Genomic DNA, 19,253 nt, shown 5'->3' with positions numbered 1-19,253 from the left:
AGCAGAGGAATAAATTTCACCATAAAGGACAGCTGTATGTCCTTCACAGCTAAACACTCACAGCAGCTAGGGGTAGGGTCAGGTGTACACAGCAACCAGGAACAAGGATCTGCTCAGAACACTACCAGCATTAACCACATTTGGTGATGGGGCAGCGGGTGGAGGGAGACAAGGATGGCTCCCAAATTTGTGATATAAACAGCTGAATAGCTTCTTGTATGTAACAGCAACACTCCCCTCATAATACCAAAAACCTAAGATTTTAGAAGAAATACTAAAAGACTCTTCATTTTATGAAAAAAATCCCCTTTGCTTTTACTTTTCTAGGTTAAAAATAACAACTCTTTGACATAATTGCATGGGATCAATTTCCCATTAAAAACACATAAACTTTTTGTTTTTAAGTATTGCTTTTTTAGACTTTTTCCATTTAGTCTGCTTCCTGTTGAAAATAGATACAAACTGGTTCTAGTACTCTAATGATAGACGATTCACCTACAATTCCAATATTATGTTAGCTTTTTATTTAAAAAGTACGTATGCACTGTTGTGAATTCATCCTTTAGTCCAAGGGTCAGCAGCATACTGTGGCCAGTGGGCCAAATCCATCCTGTCATCTATTCTTTATGGCCTGGGAGTTTAAAGTTTTTACATTTTTAAAAGGTTGCTTTAAAAAAACGAAAAAGAATATGCAACAGAGACCATATGACTCACAAAGCCAAAAATATTTACTATTTAATCCTTTACAGAAAAAGTTTGCCAATCCGTCCTTCAGTCTTATGACCCCATAGTGTGCTGATGCAGTCTATATTTGGAAAGAAAATCTGATATTCAAAAACTTCAAATTAGTGGGTGATTTATATAACTATAAAATTATTGTTTTATAAAGCAATTCACCACAGAATTTATAGAAAGTAATTCCAGTTCTTCTGAACAACTATTTCTTTTATTTTTGAGACGGAGTCTCGCTCTGTCCCGCAGGCTGGAGTGCAGTGGCGTGATCTGGGCTCACTGCAAGCTCCACCTCCCAGGTTCACGCCATTCTCCTGCCTCAGCCTCCAGAGTAGCTGGGACTACAGGCGACTGCCACCATGCTCAGCTAATTTTTTTGTATTTTTTAGTAGAGATGGGCTTTCACCGTGTTAGCCAGGATGGTCTCCATCTCCTAACCTCGTGATCCGCCTGCCTCAGCCTCCCAAAGTGCTGAGATTACAGGCGTGAGACACCATGCCTGGCCTCAAATCTCATGTTGAATTGTAATCCCCTGTGTTGGAGGTGAGGCCTAGTGGGAGGTGATTGAATCATAGAGGTGGATACTTCGCAGATACTTCATGCATGGTTTAGCATCATCCCCTCAGGGCTATTCTTGTGATGGTGAGTGAGCTGTCACAAGATCTGGTCATTCAAAAGTGTGTAGCACCCTCCCCAACCCACCCCCAACCCAGGCCCAGCTCTATTTCTTCCTCCTGCTTTGGCCATGTAAAATGTGCCTGTTTCCCCTTCACCTTCTGTTATGATTGTAAGTTTCCTGAGGCCTCCCCTTCTGTACAACCTACAGAACTGTGAGCCAAATAAACCTCTTTTCTTTATAGTGGTGAAAGACTAGACTAAAACACCACCAATCTTGTGATTATTGCAAAGAAACTAAAAAATACAAATAGATACAAAGGTAAGAAATCATTTGCAATCTTACCATCCATAGTTAACTTCTGTTAACATTCTACTACATGATTTTTCTAGGCATATAACCATTTAATTTTTTAAATGTTATCATGTTGTATGTATAATTTATACCCTCTTTTATTCACTGTATTAGTCTGTTCTTGTATTGCTATAAAGAAATACCTGAGACTGCGTAATTTATAAGAAAAGAGGTTTAATTGGCTCACAGCATCTGCTTCTGGGGAGGCTTCAGGGAGCTTTTACTTATGACAGAAGGTAAAGTGGGAGCAATGTGTCTCGCATGGTGGAAGCAGGAGCAAGAGAGAGTGGGGTGGGGGGAAGTGCTGCACACCTTTAAACAACCAGCTCTCTCGAGATTTCACTATTACGAGAACAGCACCAAGGGGATGGTGCTAACCCATTCCTGAGATATCCACCCCCATGATCCAACCAACTCCCAGCAGGTCCCACCTCCAAAGCTGGAGACTACAATTCAACATGAGGTTTGGTAGGGATGCAGATCCAAACCTTATAATTTCAGTTAATGTTATAATTTTCAAATGCATCTTATTTGACTGCATTTATTCCCCAGAATTAATGTGTCACAATGTAGGTAAATATCTATTTTTTGACATTTGAAATTTTCACTACTGTAAATGCCACAATGAGCCTCTTCATGCATAAATCTAGATCCTCATTTCCGTATCCCTAGGCTATATTACTAGAACAGTAACTATTGGCCCTTCCCCGTTTCTGCTCCTTGTCTTCCTTAAAAATTCATGCTTCTTCTCCTAGTTCTATAAGTGCTAGAGTCCATTAGGACTAGAAACTTGGCCTTCTCTTCTCACTCCATATTTGTCTCAAGATCATGTCACCCAAACCCAAGCTTTCAAATACCATCCATATGCTATGATTCCCATCTTTATATCTTCAGCCCCAGATCTCTCTGCTAAGCTCCAAACTTATATAGCTAAATATACTTGTCATCTCCACTTGTATGTCTTATAACATCTTAGATATAGAACATCCAAAAAGGATTCACTATCTTCCCTGTTTCTTCTCCCCTACCAAAACCTCCTCCTCCTATTACCCATTTCAGTAAAGTGACACCATCTTTCCACCAAGTTGCTTATGACACAAAATTGGAACCCATCAGTTACATTTCTCTCCCTCACCACCCCCATCTATTTAGTCACTAGATCCTGTTGATTCTACTTCCTAAATATCTTTAGTATTTCTGTTTCTCTCTGTCTTCCCAATCCTCATTGAATCCACCATCATCTCCTTCCTGGACTGCTATACGTATTTCCTAATTAGTCTCTCTGCACCAGCCTTGTTCTGACCTTATCATTTCTCAGTTCTCCACCACGCAGAGGGTTTCAAAAATACCAGTCTGCTTTCACAATCATTGAGTGGCTATTAGGATGAAGATCTTAGTTGCAACCCCTCCTCACTCTCCACCATCAGCTTGCCACTTTTCCCCTTCCTCTCTTACTCCAACCTAGTGGTTCTTTCCCATTACTCCAATGTGGTAAGCTTCTTCCATCCTCAAAACCTTTATTCAAGGCTTTATAAGACTTTATTCACCTTTCCCTCCGTCTTCAGCTGCTCAACCCATTTCCTGATACCTCCCCCAATGCATGCACTAACCACATGCTCTCTTAGTATCATTTGAGTCTACTTTTTGGGTATTTATTGCAAACTGTAATTTAAATTGTTGTATATTTTTTCCCTGGAATGTCTGCTCCTCCACTAGACTGAAATCTCAGTTGGAGAAAATAGCATCTGTCTCTTTTACTACTTTATCCCTCAGTGCCTGACACGTAGTAGGTGTTCAATAGTATTTGTTGAATTAATAACAGGTTATGGGACATAAACTTCATAAAGATGTTTAAAACATGTTGTCAAATATCATTCCAGAAAGTTTGTATTAGCCAATTTATAAACCTATCAGCAGTATATGAGAGTTCCTTTGATCACCTATCTTGATACTGGATATTAGAGTTTTAAATAATTTTTAACTACTCTGGCAGGCAAAATGTTACCTCATTGTTACTGAAATTTCTTTCTTGATTATTAGTGAATTTCAACATTTTTCACATATTGATAGCCTTTCCTATATTGTCTGTGATTTTAAAATTCATGACATACTGCTTTTATTGAACCATTCTGTTGGGATATTTTGGAAGTTTATTTAATTATCTTTATACTTACAAAACAATGCCAAACCTACTTAGCTTCATCTGAAGGCTTGCACAAATTTGAATAAATGAACTTGCTCCCAAAAGTTTGTGTTAGGTCACTGCTGATTCCCCCTTACTTTGGATGGCTGTATGACTTCTCATGTAAACTAGGACACTTTTGAGAGTGAAGGAGGGTGCCATTATAGTTATGCCAGGACAACAGGTTTAAAGCAGGACCATCCAGCCCAAGCCAAGATGTACAGTCTCCCTGACTCTTTCATGGTCATGTAGACTTGGAACTCTGGAAATCTGGAGCTAAGAGCAGAGGTCCAAGTGGTGATCTAGGGATGAGTTGAGGATGAAACCTGCTTTTCATTCCGAATTTTAATTTGGATGCTGTATTAGTCTATTTTCACACTGCTGATAAAGACATACCCAAGATGGGGCAATTTACAAAAGAAAGAGGTTTATTGGACTTACAGTTCCACATGGCTGGGGAGACCTCGCAATCATGGCAGCAGGGAAGGAGGAGCAAGTCACATCTTATGTGGATGATAGCAGGCAAAAAGAGAGCTTGTGCAGAGAAACTCCTGTTTTTGAAACCATCAGATCTTGTGAGACCCATTCACTATCATGAGAAAAGTGGGGAAAGACCTGCCCCCATGTTTCCATCATCTCCCACTGGGTCCTGCCTATAACACATGGAATTATGGGAGCTACAAGATGAGACTTGGGTGGGGACACAGAAACAAACAATATCATTCTGCCCCTGGTCCCTCCCAAATCTCGTATCTTCACATTTCAAAACGAATCATGCCTTCCCAACAGTCCCCCAAAGTCTCAACTCATTTCAGCATTAACTCATAAGTCCATAGTTCAAAGTCTCATTTGAGATAAGGCAAGTCCCTTCCACCTATAAGCCTGTAAAATCAAAAGCAAGTTAGTTACTTCCTAAATACAATGGGGGTATAGGCATTGGGTAAATACAGGCATTCCAAATGGAAGACATTGGTCAAAACAAATGGGCTACAGGCCCCATTCAAGTCTGAAATCTGGCAGGACAGTCAAATATCAACGCTCCAAAATGATTTCCTTTGAATCCATGTCTCACATCCAGGTCACACTGATGCAAGAGGTGGGTTCCCATGGTCCTGGGCAGCTCTGCTCCTGTGGCTTTGCAGGCTATAGCCTCCCTCCTGGCTGCTTTCACGGGCTGTTGCTGAGTGTCTGTGGCTTTTCCAGGTGCACAGTGAAAGCTGTTGGTGGATCTACCATTCTGGAGTCTGGAAGATGGTGGTCCTCTTCTCACAGCTCTACTAGATGGTACCTCAGTGGGGGCTCTGTGTGGGGGCTCTGACCCCACATTTTCCTACCACACTGCCATAGCAGAGATTCTCCATGAGGGCCCCACCCTTGCAGCAAACATCTGCCTGGGCATCCAGGCATTTCCATACATCTTTTGAAATCTAGGTGGAGGTTCCCAAACCCCAGTTCTTGACTTCTGTGCACTCACAGGCTCAATACCACATGGAAGCTGCCAAGGCTTGGGGCTTGTACCCTTTGAAGACGCAGCCTGAGCTCTATGTTGGCCCTTTTCAGCCATGGCTGGAGCTGCTGGAACATAGGGCACCAAGTATCTAGCCTGCACACAGCACAGGGACCCTGGGCCTGGCCCACGGCCCACAAAACCACTTTCACCCCCTAGGCTTCAGGGTCTGTGAGGAAAGGGGTACCATGAAGACCTATGACATGCCCCGGAGACATTTTTCCCCATTGTTTTGGGGATAAACATTCAGCTCATTGTTACTTATGCAAATTTCTGGAGCCAGCTTGAATTTCTTCTCAGAAAATGGGTTTTTCTTTTCTACTGCATTGTCAGGCTACATATTTTCCAAACTTTTATGATGTGTTTCCCTTTTAAAATGTAATGCTTTTAACAGCACCTAAGTCACCTCTGGAATGCTTGGCTGCTTAATATTTCTTCTGCCAGATACCCTAGACAATCTCTCTCACGTTCAAAGTTCCACAAATCTCTAGGGCAGGGCCAAAATGCCACCAGTCTCTTTGCTAAAATATACTAAGAGTCACCTTTGCTCCAGTTCCCAACAAGTTCCTCATCTCCATCTGAGATCACTTCAGTCAGCCTGGACTTAATGTCCATATTGCTATCAGAATTTTGGGCAAAGTCATTCAACAAATCTCTAGGAAGTTCCAAACTTTTCCACATTTTCCTGTCTTCTTCTGAGCCCTCCAAACCGTTCCAACCTCTGCTTGTTCCCTAGTTCCAAAGTCGCTTCCACATTTTCAGGTATCTTTTCAGCAGGGCCCCGTTCTATTGGTACAAATTTACCGTATTAGTCCATTTTCATGCTGCTGATAAAGACATACCCAAGAGTGGGCAATTTACAAAAGAAAGAGGTTTATTGGACTATAGGTCCATATGGCTGGGGAGGCCTCACAATCATGGTGGAAGGCGAGAAGGAGCAAGTCACATATTGTGTGGATGCCAGCAGGCAAAAAGAGAGCTTGTGCAGAGAAACCCCCTTTTTTAAAACCATCAGATCTCATGAGACCTTGGCACTATCATCAGAACAGCACAGGAAAGACCCACTCCTATGATTCAATCATCTCCCACCAGGTCCCTCTTACAACACATGGGAATTATGGGAGCTACAAGATGAGACTTGGGTGGGGACACAGCTAAATCATATCAGATACCTTTGTGCTGTGTGGTTCAGTGACTTAATGACTCAGATCTGGAACTCCCTGTCACCCTGGTGCCCCCTTCACTCATTTACCTCACCTGCCTGGCCCCTGGAGGCATCTAAGTTACAGCCCATGAAATTCTGGCAGTTTCTAAGCCTCAGACAATTTCATACAACTCTGCTTTCAGGAGGAAGTCAGTGGCCCAGAGAGCTAGCTGCAGGGATGGTCTTGCCCATAAACACAGAGCTAGTCAGAGGCAGAGCCAAGTATCCTGAAGAGTTCTCCCTGTCCCACCAAGCTACCTCCATGCCTACTGCTGTGTGGCACTGACAATGCCAGTAGCTATTTTCTGACTTTATAAGGTTTCCAGAATTATGTCAAGACATGACCAAAATAGGGTTTTTACTTCCTAGAGTATCTTGTGAAAATGTTCCTCTTTGATAAGCTAAACACTTTAAAGTAGAGGGCATGCAGTTCTGGAGATATTTCATCTTATATTAGAGTCATGTATACATGGGCTTCCATGCCTATGACTTACAATGCTTCCCTGACCCTTGCAGTTGTCTACAAACTTCCCCAGCTTTTTCTAAATGCCCTTTTGTTCAATTTATTCTCTTCAATGAAGCTCAAAAACTAAGTTCAGAGTTACTTACAGACTTGCATTTTTTTTTTTTCTAGACAGTCTTGCTCTGTCACCCAGGCTGGAGTGCAGTGGTGTGATCTTGGCTCACTGCAACCTCCGCCTCCTGGGTTCAAGAGATTCTCCTGCCTCAGCCACCTGAGTAGCTGGGATTATAGGCACCCACCACCATGCCTGGCTAATTTTTGTATTTTTAGTAGAGGCGGGATTTCACCGTATTGGCCAGGTTGGTCTCGAACTCCTGACCTCGTGATCCGCCCTCCTCAGCCTCCCAAAGTGCTGGGATTACAGACATGAGCCACCGTGCCTGGCCCAGACTTACATTTTTAAGAATTGCTAGGAACTTAAGGAAAGTAGAATTTAGTGGCAAAGAACTTCTGGAAAAGGAAAAAACACAATAATTTATTTGAATTTTTGTCATTGCCATCCAATCTGAGGAATGATTTTATTTAAAAAAGAACAGCAGGCTGCCTTTTCCAATCTTGTGAAGACAGCACATTTCCTACCAATGGAATTATTGGAGAGATTCTGTGTACTGTTGTGCAGATTGTGCACTGCATAACTCCAGAGGGCACCATTCACATTGCCATCTATGTGAATGGTGCCAAATGGTCCCTCCTGGCAGAGACCTGTTGTATAGTTCACAATCCTGGCACTATACAGGGCACAATCTGTGCAGCCACGTGCTGAGGTCCTGACTGACACCCTCTGTGTGACTCTTCTCTGATAAAGACACCATCCCTCTGCTGCAGTTAGGTTTGCTTCATTTGCCAATGTCTACTGATCGTTCAGGATAATCTTCATTTCAAACATACATTCACCTACTTTCTGTAAGCACTATAGTGTTTGTCAAGCCATGTGTCCTGGTTTCAAGTTTGGAAAGTAGGTCGTTGGAGATATCTTTTAAGTGCGATTTTGCCTATATTTTCCATTTCATTTTTTTTAATTGAGGAAAATGTAGAAAACAAACATAATAATCTCATGGTTTGCTAGAAGATGAAAACATTTAATATGTTAATTTTTTAAAGGAAATATTTTCATTAAAATATAGCTCTGTAAGTGAAAGTGAGAAGAAAATAATTTTAGATGTACATAGAATCCATCTCCAAAGTATCTACATGTATAGACTAGTAAGATTAACCCATTGGCTCTACAGAAATAAAAGAGAACTACCATGCATCCAAGAAGGCCAACCTGCCTAAGAGAGATAGACCTTGATTTTTAATTAGTGGAGGAACCAACTTTATATCACCAACAAGAAAGGTGATGAAAATATTCAGAGACATTTTTATACTATATTCCTCATTGTTTCTAGAATGCAATCCATAGTCTTCAAGCTGGAGGTAGCTTTTTAGTTCACTCATTATTTATTCATTTAATTAATTGTTACTATTTGCCGAACACTGTGATCATGTGTCTGGGCTCCTTCATGAGGAAACTATGGTCGTAAAGTTGGTTAGAGATAGGGCCAGAAACAAACCCCAGATGTTCTGTATCCAGGACACTTTACCCCACAGAGCTGTTAAATATCTCCATGTAGTTATATTCAGGTGATGAAATAGGAGAACATCTGTGTACTGCATGTGACCTGCATGCAATTCATGTAATAAAGATGAAATACAAACCCTTTGCCAACCATTTCTTTATTACTCTAAATGCCACAACTTAAGGTTCAGCATCAGGGCTAATAATATAAGGATTAGTCTGGAAATTCTGCAAATAAATATTTTCCTGTCTATTCATACTCTTTGATTCAAATATTTCAATCATGTCCTTTCTCAAAATGTTGCCTTTACAGATTAAAATCCTATAAATAGCACTGACCCCTGAGGAACACGATCTTCTTACCCCTATCTTTGAGTATTAATCCTGACAGTTTCCTATTGATGACAAAATAAATACCCCAATCTCATGGTGGCTTTCTTTTTAAAGGATTTGTTTTGCGGGGGGTAGGGGGACATACAGCACATAGTTCACAACAATGTGAAACTGCATTTCTGGAAGTATCTATACTCTTCCTTTACACAATTAAATCTCCCTACTTGCTAAATATTGCTGGACTTGGTGGTTAAGGAAGTTGAGCACATGTGAGCAAAGGGGAACAGCTGTTCTTGCCAGATGCCTTCTTCACTGCACAGACATAAATACTGCCCAAGGAGCCTCTGCAGGGCAGACTGAGATATAGTTTGAAGTTGCTGCAAGGAGACCCTTTCTGACATTTTTGCTTGGTAAATTCATTCATATGCACCTTGACCAAAGGATACTAAGCTGAGTGACTAGGACGAGAATTCTGAATGCAAACTACTCAGGCTCAAATCCTGGCTCTGCCATCTACCTTACCAGCTTTTTGACACTGGGCAAGTTACTTAACCTCACTGTCTTTAGCCTCCTCATCTGTAAGTAGGGATAATAGTAGTTTCTTCATAGGATCTTTGAGGATGATATGAATTAGATATTACCATTAATAATTCCAGCAACAAATACCTATTAAGCTCTTATTCCATTCCAATTACCGTGAATGAGGGAAATTGTCCCCCACTTCATGGAATTTAGAGTATTTTTTTCACATTAGAAGCCCTGACCCATCTAAGCGTTGGGAAGTCAATGCAGTAAGGTGTGACTAGATTTAGTTTTACATGAATTCGATATGATTTTATAAAATAAGAGTTTTATGAAACTTTCTTTCCCTTGCATATACTTTTATATGAATGTGTGGCCTGTGTTTTGATATAAAATGTATTTCCTATCATGAGTCCAGTAGAGAAGATTAGCAATTAAACAGCAACTCAATATGCAGTGAGAGTCATGGGCACATGCGAATGTCACCTGACCCAGTAAGGGCAGGTGTAGAGAATCAGGCAAGCTTTCCCTGAGGAAGTAACATTTAAGCTGAGACTTGAAGGATGAGTAAAAATTTACCAAAAGAAGTGGGGTGGAGGAGGAGAAATAGTTCCTTTAAGAGCAGTGAGTAGGCCGGGCGCGGTGGCTCAAGCCTGTAATCCCAGCACTTTGGGAGGCCGAGACGGGCAGATCACGAGGTCAGGCGATCGAGACCATCCTGGCTAACACGGTGAAACCCCGTCTCTACTAAAAATACAAAAACTAGCCGGGCGAGGTGGCGGGCGCCTGTAGTCCCAGCTACTCGGGAGGCTGAGGCAGGAGAATGGCGTAAACCCGGGAGGCAGAGCTTGCAGTGAGCTGAGATCTGGCCACTGCACTCCAGTCCAGGCGACAGAGCGAGACTCCGCCTCAAAAAAAAAAAAAAAAAAAAAAAGAGCAGTGAGTAGACCTGGGTAGGTAGGGGAGTAGTTAATGAAGCAAAGGAGAAACTTGTTCAGGTTTGCATTTTAGTAAGGCTACTCTGGCTGCATGAAGAGAATGGGCAGGAATCAGTTGGGAAACTATTTAGTAATTTCAGGACACAGCAGCCCATAGGGTGGGGACAGTGGGTATTTGAGAGGGACCTTGTACTTAGGTAGATTGACAGGACTTGTTGATTGATGGGGAAAGGTGCTGGAGCCAGAGCATGAAGGTGCTTATCCCACACCTCTGATGTCTAATCTACAAAGGTTTCAGGAGACAAATCTAAGTCTGAAAACTCCAAGCCCCTAACTTGAAAAAATGGTCCTGTAAACAGGAAGACAGAATCTTTCAATCACTTTGCAAATCATCTCCCTATCCTGCTGGACATATCTGCAGGCTGTTGCTGGGCCTAGGAGTTGGCAGAGCTTCCTGTTCCAAAGTGGGAGGGTTCCTGGCAGGAGATGGAAGGCTGGAAACAGAAAGGAAACTGGGCTAGCCAGGCACCTTGCGTGAAGAGAAAAGAAGGGAAACCTGGTACTTTCTCATCTGATCCAGAAATATCTGGTCGGAAAATAATTTAAAAGTACAGGTAATTCAAAGATGTTTATATTTGGCTTTGAAATGCCATGCATTTTTGGCAGTAGACTTTCTTTGCCAAACATTTTTCTTAGGCCTTATTTTGCATTCCCTGAACATGGACCATCTGGGCAACAGGGGGATGAGCCCAGAGCTCAGAGGGAGTCTGGGTGGGTGGCTGAGGAGGTCCTAATGTTCAAAACCTGGAATGAAACCACAGCTCTCTCTCATCACCCCAGGTGATGATCACACCCCAGGTGATCAGTACTTATCTGTCTACCTGTGTCCTGCCACAAAGCAGGGAGTTTTTTGTGATCTAAGCCATGCCAGGTCATATGGTGAACTGAAAAACAGCTATCTAATTCCCAGCACATCAAATGTTTCCTACTCACATCTTCCTACTCACAGGGCCACCTCCACCCGCTGGAGTGGCAGGCAGGGCTCCAGAGCAATCTCAAAATCAAACCATATTTGGAGCACAAGACAGGCTGTTTACAGATGTTACCATAAAAGACAATTTAAATAATCATCAGTAACGTTTTACAAAAGAGCTGGCCAGACCAGAAGGCCCCTTTTCCAGTTATTCCTAAGATTGTTGCTTCCAGAGGAGTTGAGAGGTTAGATTATCTTCCCTGGCTCAGGTCTACCTAGGACAGGAGAGTCGTGCGTCACAGAAATCACTTCAAAAAGGGTCTCAGCACCACATTCCACTAGGGCTTAGAAGAATACTCAGGATGGCAGCCACTCCCTACTTAGGAATCCCATGCATTCCCCTGTTCTTCCATCTGGACTGTGCCACGCCAGGGAAGTCATTTGGTCCAGGCTAGAATTCACTGGGAATAATTAGCAACAGGCCCACATCTGGAGGTTCAGAGAAATTGGTTCTCTCCAATTTGTTATAAAATTAAGTAATATTTTTCACCATCACCACAGAGAAAAGGGCATTTCCTAGTTTCCCAGTTCTTACAGGTCAGAATGGTTGGTTCACAGGAAATTCTTAGTAGGTGCTCTGTGACGCATCTATGTTTTTCCAAGTGTTGGTATTTTTCATTTCACAGAACCTTCTTCCAAAGGAGATTAGCTGCCAGACTCAGGCAGCCCGTACATTTTTGAAAACACCAGCATAGGTTTCTTTGACTCAGGTACCTGAAATATCTAAGGAAGCAAAGGCAGCGGATGTGCCAGGGGCACCCTCACTTGTATCTACCTCTTCCCCTCCTTTAAGGTCCCCTTGATTGGAGGTGGCGGAGTCTCTGGTGGCTTGCCCAACCCTTTAGAACATTCGCCCCCATCCGCTTCCTCCGTCTCCTTGCCAGACAGGAGTCCTTTCTCGCACTTACCCTCCATTCCCCCTACACACACCTCGCTGAGGTCATCCTCAGCGTGCAGCCCGGAGGGGAAAGGAAACGTGAGCTAAAGCAACAGGTTCTACCCGCAGCCTGAACTTGGAAGGGGATGCGGCGGCGGCAGGGCGGCTGGAGCTGTGCAGTGGAGGGAGAGGAAGATGCGAGGAGGAAGGTGGAAGGGAAATGATGGTGCATGACCACCGAGCACACGTCACTCGGGCTCCCACATGGGCTTGTGTATGTGCGTGTGTGAGGGGAGGGAGGTCCTTCACAGGGTCACTCGGGCATTTCCGCGTGGAATAGGAGGTGCCAGGCTCGTGTTCTGGGGTGCCGGGTGGCCTCGGCGGGGTAACGAGTCACGCAGAGACGGCTTGAGGCACGCCAAGAAAATACGGGTGTCGGCGTAAAAATACACCACTCTCCCCAGCGCGCTGCCCTTGCTAACTGGCTGGATCTGCGCCCCTAACGCCCAGTGCCCCCTTCTTTTGGGCCTATCCTGGGCCCCTCCAATCCCATCCCAGCCTGCCTCCCGCTCCAGCCGCTGCCGCGGAAACCCGGACTGCGGACTGCGCCGCGCCCGGCAGCCTCTGGGCATGCTCGGTGGCGGGACCGGCTCCGCCGCCAGGAGGGCGCGTCCTCCCTCCCCTAGGGCGGTGGCGGCGTCTGCAGCGACTTGCCGCCGCGCCCCGGCCAGGAACACCTTTTGGGGAGGCGGAGGACCACCCTGCCCGGCGCGGGCCGAGGGCGCTCCCCACCCCGAACCTTCCGGTGGGTGGGAGGAGGGGCCGACCAGAGAGGCGCGGAGGCGGCAGTGAGTCCTCGGACTGCCAGCAGTTCCTTAGAAAGTAAAGCTCAGCTCCAGCGCGGACCGGGTCTCCCAGCCGCGGGCGGGGAAGGGGCGGGGCGGGGCGGGGCCAGGCGGGGGGTGGTCTCAGCGCCTAGAGCGAGGTGCGAAATTAGTAGCCGCCCACCCTCTTCGCAGTTCCCGCCCCCAGGGAATTATAATTTCCTGGGAAAGTGTCTGGTTCTCGGAGAATCCTTGGGGCGGGGTAAAGGGGCGCGCCCGGCGCAAAATGGTTAATACAAAGTCTGCACGCGCCGCGGGGCCCCTCGTATGAAAAGTGTACGCGCTGGTGGCTGGGCACCCCTTTGCTAATTTGAGGGTTAGTTACCGGCAGGAAGTCTGGCTGTGCGAGAGGAACGGCGGGCAGAAGGGAAGCCTCAGGCTGGTGCTGGCTCCCGCCCCCAGGCCTCCTTGGGGGACGCACCTCGGACCCAGCGGGCGCAGGGTGCGGGGCACTGGGCCGGGGCTTTCGCGGCGGGCGGCGGGAGGCTGGAGCAGGCTCGGCCCAGCGGCTCACTCTCTACCTCCTCCCCGCAGGATTACCGAGAGGATGGGATGGATCTAGGCAGTGACGCCGGCAGCAGCAGCAGCAGCAGCAGCAGCCGCGCCAGTTCACAGTCCAACTCCACCAAAGTGACCCCTTGCTCCGAGTGCAAATCTTCATCGTCGCCGGGGGGCAGCCTGGACTTGGTGTCTGCCCTGGAGGACTATGAGGAGCCCTTCCCGGTCTACCAGAAGAAGGTGATTGATGAGTGGGCGCCGGAGGAGGATGGGGAGGAGGAGGAAGAGGAGGACGAGCGCGACCAGCGAGGGTACCGGGATGACCGCTGTCCGGCCCGGGAGCCGGGGTACGTAAGCGCCAGGACCCGCAGCGGCGGGGGCGGGGGCAGGAGCGCCACCACCGCCATGCCGCCCCCGGTGCCCAACGGCAACCTCCACCAGCACGACCCCCAGGACCTTAGGCACAATGGCAACGTGGTGGTGGCTGGCCGGCCGAGCAGTTCCCGGGGCCCCCGCCGGGCGATCCAAAAGCCCCAGCCGGCTGGGAGCCGGCGCAGTGGCCGCGGCCCGGCGGCTGGGGGGCTCTGCCTTCAGCCCCCAGACGGCGGGACGTGCGTCCCCGAAGAGCCGCCGGTGCCACCTATGGATTGGGAGGCACTGGAGAAGCATCTGGCTGGGCTGCAGTTCCGGGAGCAGGAGGTACGGAAACAGGGCCAGGCGAGGACCAACTCCACCTCCGTAAGTTGGCCGGGGTGCGTGCCCACGCGCGCACACACTCGTACACACCCCGCGCACAGCCCGCACGCCCCCTCCCTGCGCTCCCGCCCGCCCGCGGCCCCATTCATTCTTCCTGGAGGGTGGGGGCCAGGCCGGAGAGCCCGCCGTCTACTCCCTTGGGGATAAGGTTTCTCGGTCTGTGAGCTGTCTGGGTTTGCAGGATGGGCGGAGAGGAAGGAGGAGCAGCCAGAGGGCAGCGGAAAGTCGGGTTAGTGGAACCGGCGACTCATTTTAATGGAATTACTTATGGAGACCAGGTTGTGAGTCACTTGCCTGAAAATAAATCCGGGGAGATTCTGGCACCAAAAGTCAGTGCCTGCGGGGGATATTTCAAATCGTAATAGTTGTGGCTTTGTCAATCGTGGCGGCTCTCCTCTCGTTGCCACTAATGTGTCATCTGTATATAGGCTTGTCCCTATGCACACTCACACATTCTCCTGCCCACACCACCGGTCTGGCAGCGGGGTTCGTTCCGTCTTGGGTTAAGCAGATGCTCCTGTATTTGGATAGATTGATTTTCCTCCTCTAAGACTTTCTTCCTTTATGAAACCCGAGTTATTGTTGACCTGGGGGAACGGGGTAAATGGACCTGTCAGGATAAGGGAGGGGTTCTTCCCTCGATCGCCTGACTCACTCCCTCTGCTGTGAATCCCTCCTTGTTTTGATAACGGAGCCACTTACAGTTTCTTACCGGAGGCTACTGCCTCAATTCAGGAAAGCCAGACCGGGAGGGGTGCTGGAGTGGAAAAGAGGGAGGGAGGAGAGGAGGGCTGCATCTACAATAAGAAGCTCTGGCAGGTTCACACTTGTCTCAACATCTTTTTTGCCCCTGAGAGAAGAGCAGATAAATGACTTAAAAGAACCATCATGAATGTAGCTCCCCTGTTTAGCACTGTTTTGAGATAAAGCAACAGTTGTAATTTGAAATCATTAATGATGACCCTAATTAGGGCTGAAGGGCATAGTTGAAAGGAGCTGCTTTCTGTGTGTGACAGCTGTGTGGCAGGTGGGAAAATGCTTGCCTTGCAGGTGTAATTTTTGCGACACCAGGACCCCGGAGCTCCTGAAAATTGGGTGCATGCACTTCTGACTTCAGGGGTGAGGATGGTAACTGTTTCATAGAGAAATTTCCGTGGTTCTATCAGAGAGAACCCTTGGCTGACAGCCTGCTGGTTAGTTTCCCTTGGGAAACTACTTATGAAATTAACATGCTTATTTTAATCCCAGCTGTTTAGGAGTTTACCATAACCACTAACAGAGGTGAAATCTTTCCATTACAGCCAATACTGTCTCTTGTACCTTGCAATAGAAAATATCCTTTTCCCACTTGGTGCTTGAGAAAAATACCTCATTAATACCCGGGCTTGAACAATGACTGGGAAATAAGCAAGAGGTTAGTTTACTATTGCATGACATTTATACATTCCAGGAACATTTAATAATTGGGCATACGTGCAAAGTTAGGGTTTGATGGTGACAGTGAGCTCCATTATTCTAAAGTTGTGAAACAAATTGTTTTTGAGCTCCCATGTATGTGCTGTGTGCCAGGGATGGTTCTGAGTGCTGTGGTTACATATCAGTCCACATGGGGCTGAAATTCTGGTGAGGGAAGGTAGGAATACAGACTGCCTTCCCCCCAGGAACTTAAAATTTGATGGCTTACCTAGCACCACCTCATACCCCCACCCCCAACACATACACACCTCTTCTGGTTATTGTGAAGACTATGAATCTTTTCTTCTTGGGCAGTCTTTGAAACCAATGGTCTTTGAAACCTAGTGAACAGTTTGCATATTTGCATATTTGGGTTTCTTTCCTTCACTTCCAGCTTTCCTGGAAATGCCTCTTCTGGTCATTTCCTCTACAAGTTACACAGAGAAATTTAGATTTCAATTGTGTCAAAGCAAGGATGTGTACAGAAAAAAGGGAGAAGGAGGTGGCATTTGAGGTTAATGCTGTATTTTTTCATGTTTTGGTTTGTGTTTGAATAAAATTACTAGTCAATGTTGGTTTAGAATAGTGTTTTACAAACAGTAAGTTACCCATGAAATCACCTTAGCATTTTAAAAAAATGAAATAAAATAGAATGTTTGATAGTGTATTGCAGGGAGTCATAGTAAAGTTGGTGATTTTTAAAACTTTTGTTTAGTTTTATATGTATGCTGGGTTGCAACATAAAGTTTACTTCTCACTATGGGTCGCTGTTATAAAAGATTGAAAAGCACTGACTTAAATCCTGTTTAGTGCTGCCTGGAGTAAGTAAGGAAATTTATGACCATGAGGACAGAAATCTGAGAACAACAAAGGAGCGATGTGGAAGAGAAGGCCGGCCTTGAGGGAATTGTTCAAGTCCAATGATATTTTACCCCTCTTTAAAATGTCTTGTATGAATATATTTAAGTGGCATTAATACACACCACTAGCAGTGGGGTATACAATGAAAAGGGGATAGCTTCTCTTCACCAAGTAAGCCTATTCCTACTTCAGAGCTTTTGCCCTTTTGTTACCTCTGCTTGGAGGCAAGTGTCTGGTTCCTTCTCATCATTCCAGACTCAGCTCAAGTCTCACCAGTTCAGAGAAGCTGTCCCCCACCACCCTTCCTAAAGTAAAGTAACAGCACTCCACCCCAACTCAAGCACTCCTGGTGTGTTGTTTTCTTAGTGCTTGTCACTGTCTGACATTATCTTATGTTGTTCTCTATTTTTGGTTCATCTGAAATGTAGGTGGGAGTGCAAGGTTCTTGTCTGTTTTTTAACTCTATAACCTATTGCCTGGGACATTCCTGGGATGGAATAGGTTCTCAAATATTGAATGAGTGAATGAATGAATGAATGAATGAATATAACAGCAACACAACCCACACCTAATCTGATTCCCATTTTACAGTTGAGAAAATTGAGGCCCAGAGAGGTTAAGTGGTTTGCCTCAGGCCCAGTGAGAAACTTATGAACAGGGTTTTGTTCTTTCTTCTGACACCAGTCTAGTTTTTCCCCACTCTTTTTAATGCTTAAAATAATTTGAAATAAGAGGAAAGGAAGCAGCTCCCATCTCCCTGAGACTTAAAGGGTTTCCTATTGACAAGTCCCTTACTGCACTTCCTTAGAATTAAGGACATAAGTAAACTGGGAAATCATCAAAACTCCCTTCCTTATGAGTCTCTTTTCACAGACAGGTTTTTGTATTGTTTTGTTTTAATGACATACTGTTGGGTTCTGCAGAACAGAATAGTGACAATTCAGGTCTCCTCACTCCACATCCAGTGCTCTTTCCTTCCTCTCAGTTGCGGCGATGCACACAGAAGGATGACTGAAGTCTCAAAAATGGGATGACAATCAGCTGTCCCTAATTCAGGAAAGATTGAGAGGCAAATTTAAAAACACACAATGTTTAGGTGGGATTTAAAACCTAGCACTGGCCTTCACTTTCTGATGGGTTTAAACAACTAATGTCTCTCTTGGTAGCTGTGGAGGGTGATGAGCTTGGATGCTGTCAGGAACTGTCTTTGGTGTCAGAGCCTAGAGGGGCCTGAGGAGTCCTGATGGAAACACTCTGGTGACTGGATCCTTGCTCCATCTCAGAGCTGGGAGCTCAAGACAGACCTCCAGCACCTGGCCCAGCCCTCCACTGTGATGTCAGCACCTGGGGCAGCCATCTCCCCAGTAGTTCGCGTTGTGCCTGGCACAAATAAATGCCTGACACATGCAGAGAGGGTGAAGGGCTCTACCCAAAAACCAGAACTACTTCCAGAAGTGCCCCTTCCATGGGCAGCCCCTACTCATCTGGTGTCAGTGTGCTTCTCACAGTCCTGCCCTGGGCTTGTATTCCCTCTTGTGGGTGAACCCTCTTATTAAATTCAAGGGCCATAGACACAGTAAAGAAAGGGTCTGGGGTTGGTGCCTTTGATGTCAGATTAGGAGTCCTGCTTGCAGAAGTTCATGTTTCTCTTAAATTCTTATCTTCTTGCCTACTGTGACTCTGGTGCACAGGATTGAACAGTTTTCCCTCTTATGACAGCAGGCCACAAACAGTCGGCTTTCTCTCTTCTGCTTCTCCAGGACCTTAGTGCATCACTGTAGCCCGCTTGCTCCTGTTCAAAAGACTCTGTGGACCTGTCGCCAAGTAGGGTGGGAGGGCCACTGCCTCACTGTACTCTTCCTCCTAAATGGAATATAATTACACATCTTTTTCTCTGTGTTTTTCCCTGAGGCTCCCTCTCCTTCAGGGGACGTGTGTTCCTCCGTGTCTAGCCTGTTCTCTATCTCTGAAGACTCAGCCCATTTTGACTCTTTTCTTTAAAAATAGCTTTATTGGCCAGGCATGGTGGCTCAGGCCTGTAATCCCAGCACTTTGGGAGGCCGAGGCGGGCGGATCACTTGAGGTCAGGAGCTCAAGACCGGCCTGGCCAACATGGTGAAACCCCGTCTCTACTAAAAATGCAAAAATTAGCCAGGTGTGGTGGTGGGTGCCTGTAGTCCCAGCTACTCGGGAGGCTGAGGCAGGAGAATCGCTTGAACCCGGGAGGCAGAGGTTGCAGTGAGCTGAGATCGCACCATTGCACTCCAGCCTGGGTGACAAGAGTGAAAATTTGTCTCAAAAATAAAATGAAAAAATAAAATAAAATAAAATAAAAATAGCTTTATTGCAGTATGATTGACATGCATCAGCTGTACATAGTTAAAATGTACAATTTGATGAGTTTTGACATATGTATGGCA

The 19,253-nt window shown here is 45.8% G+C and overlaps 1 protein-coding gene and 1 pseudogene across 7 annotated transcripts in view; one reads left to right on the top strand and one right to left on the bottom strand.

Moving 5' to 3' along the window:
- Nucleotides 1-12,417, bottom strand: part of LOC117084539 — a 41,925-nt pseudogene extending 29,508 nt beyond the window's left edge.
- Nucleotides 1-19,253, top strand: part of SCHIP1 (schwannomin interacting protein 1) — a 164,544-nt gene that overhangs the window by 18,580 nt on the left and 126,711 nt on the right. The window contains exons 1-2 of one of the 7 annotated variants that reach the window (XM_033202948.1): nt 13,084-13,261; nt 13,798-14,499. In XM_033202948.1, coding sequence (XP_033058839.1) covers nt 13,816-14,499 — 684 coding nt within the window. In that variant the 5' untranslated portion in view covers nt 13,084-13,261; nt 13,798-13,815. Of the gene's footprint in view, nt 1-13,083; nt 13,262-13,361; nt 13,706-13,797; nt 14,500-19,253 lie in introns of those variants that run through there. The other 6 variants (XM_033202960.1, XM_033202932.1, XM_033202954.1 and 3 more) reach the window with 6 other exon arrangements.

The sequence above is a fragment of the Trachypithecus francoisi genome, unplaced genomic scaffold, assembly GCF_009764315.1.
Source record: "Trachypithecus francoisi isolate TF-2019V2 unplaced genomic scaffold, Tfra_2.0 Lachesis_group0, whole genome shotgun sequence".
Lineage (NCBI taxonomy): Eukaryota > Metazoa > Chordata > Mammalia > Primates > Cercopithecidae > Trachypithecus > Trachypithecus francoisi.
The sequence above is the reverse complement of the archived record's forward strand: the minus strand, read 5'-3'. Positions and strand labels throughout refer to the sequence as shown.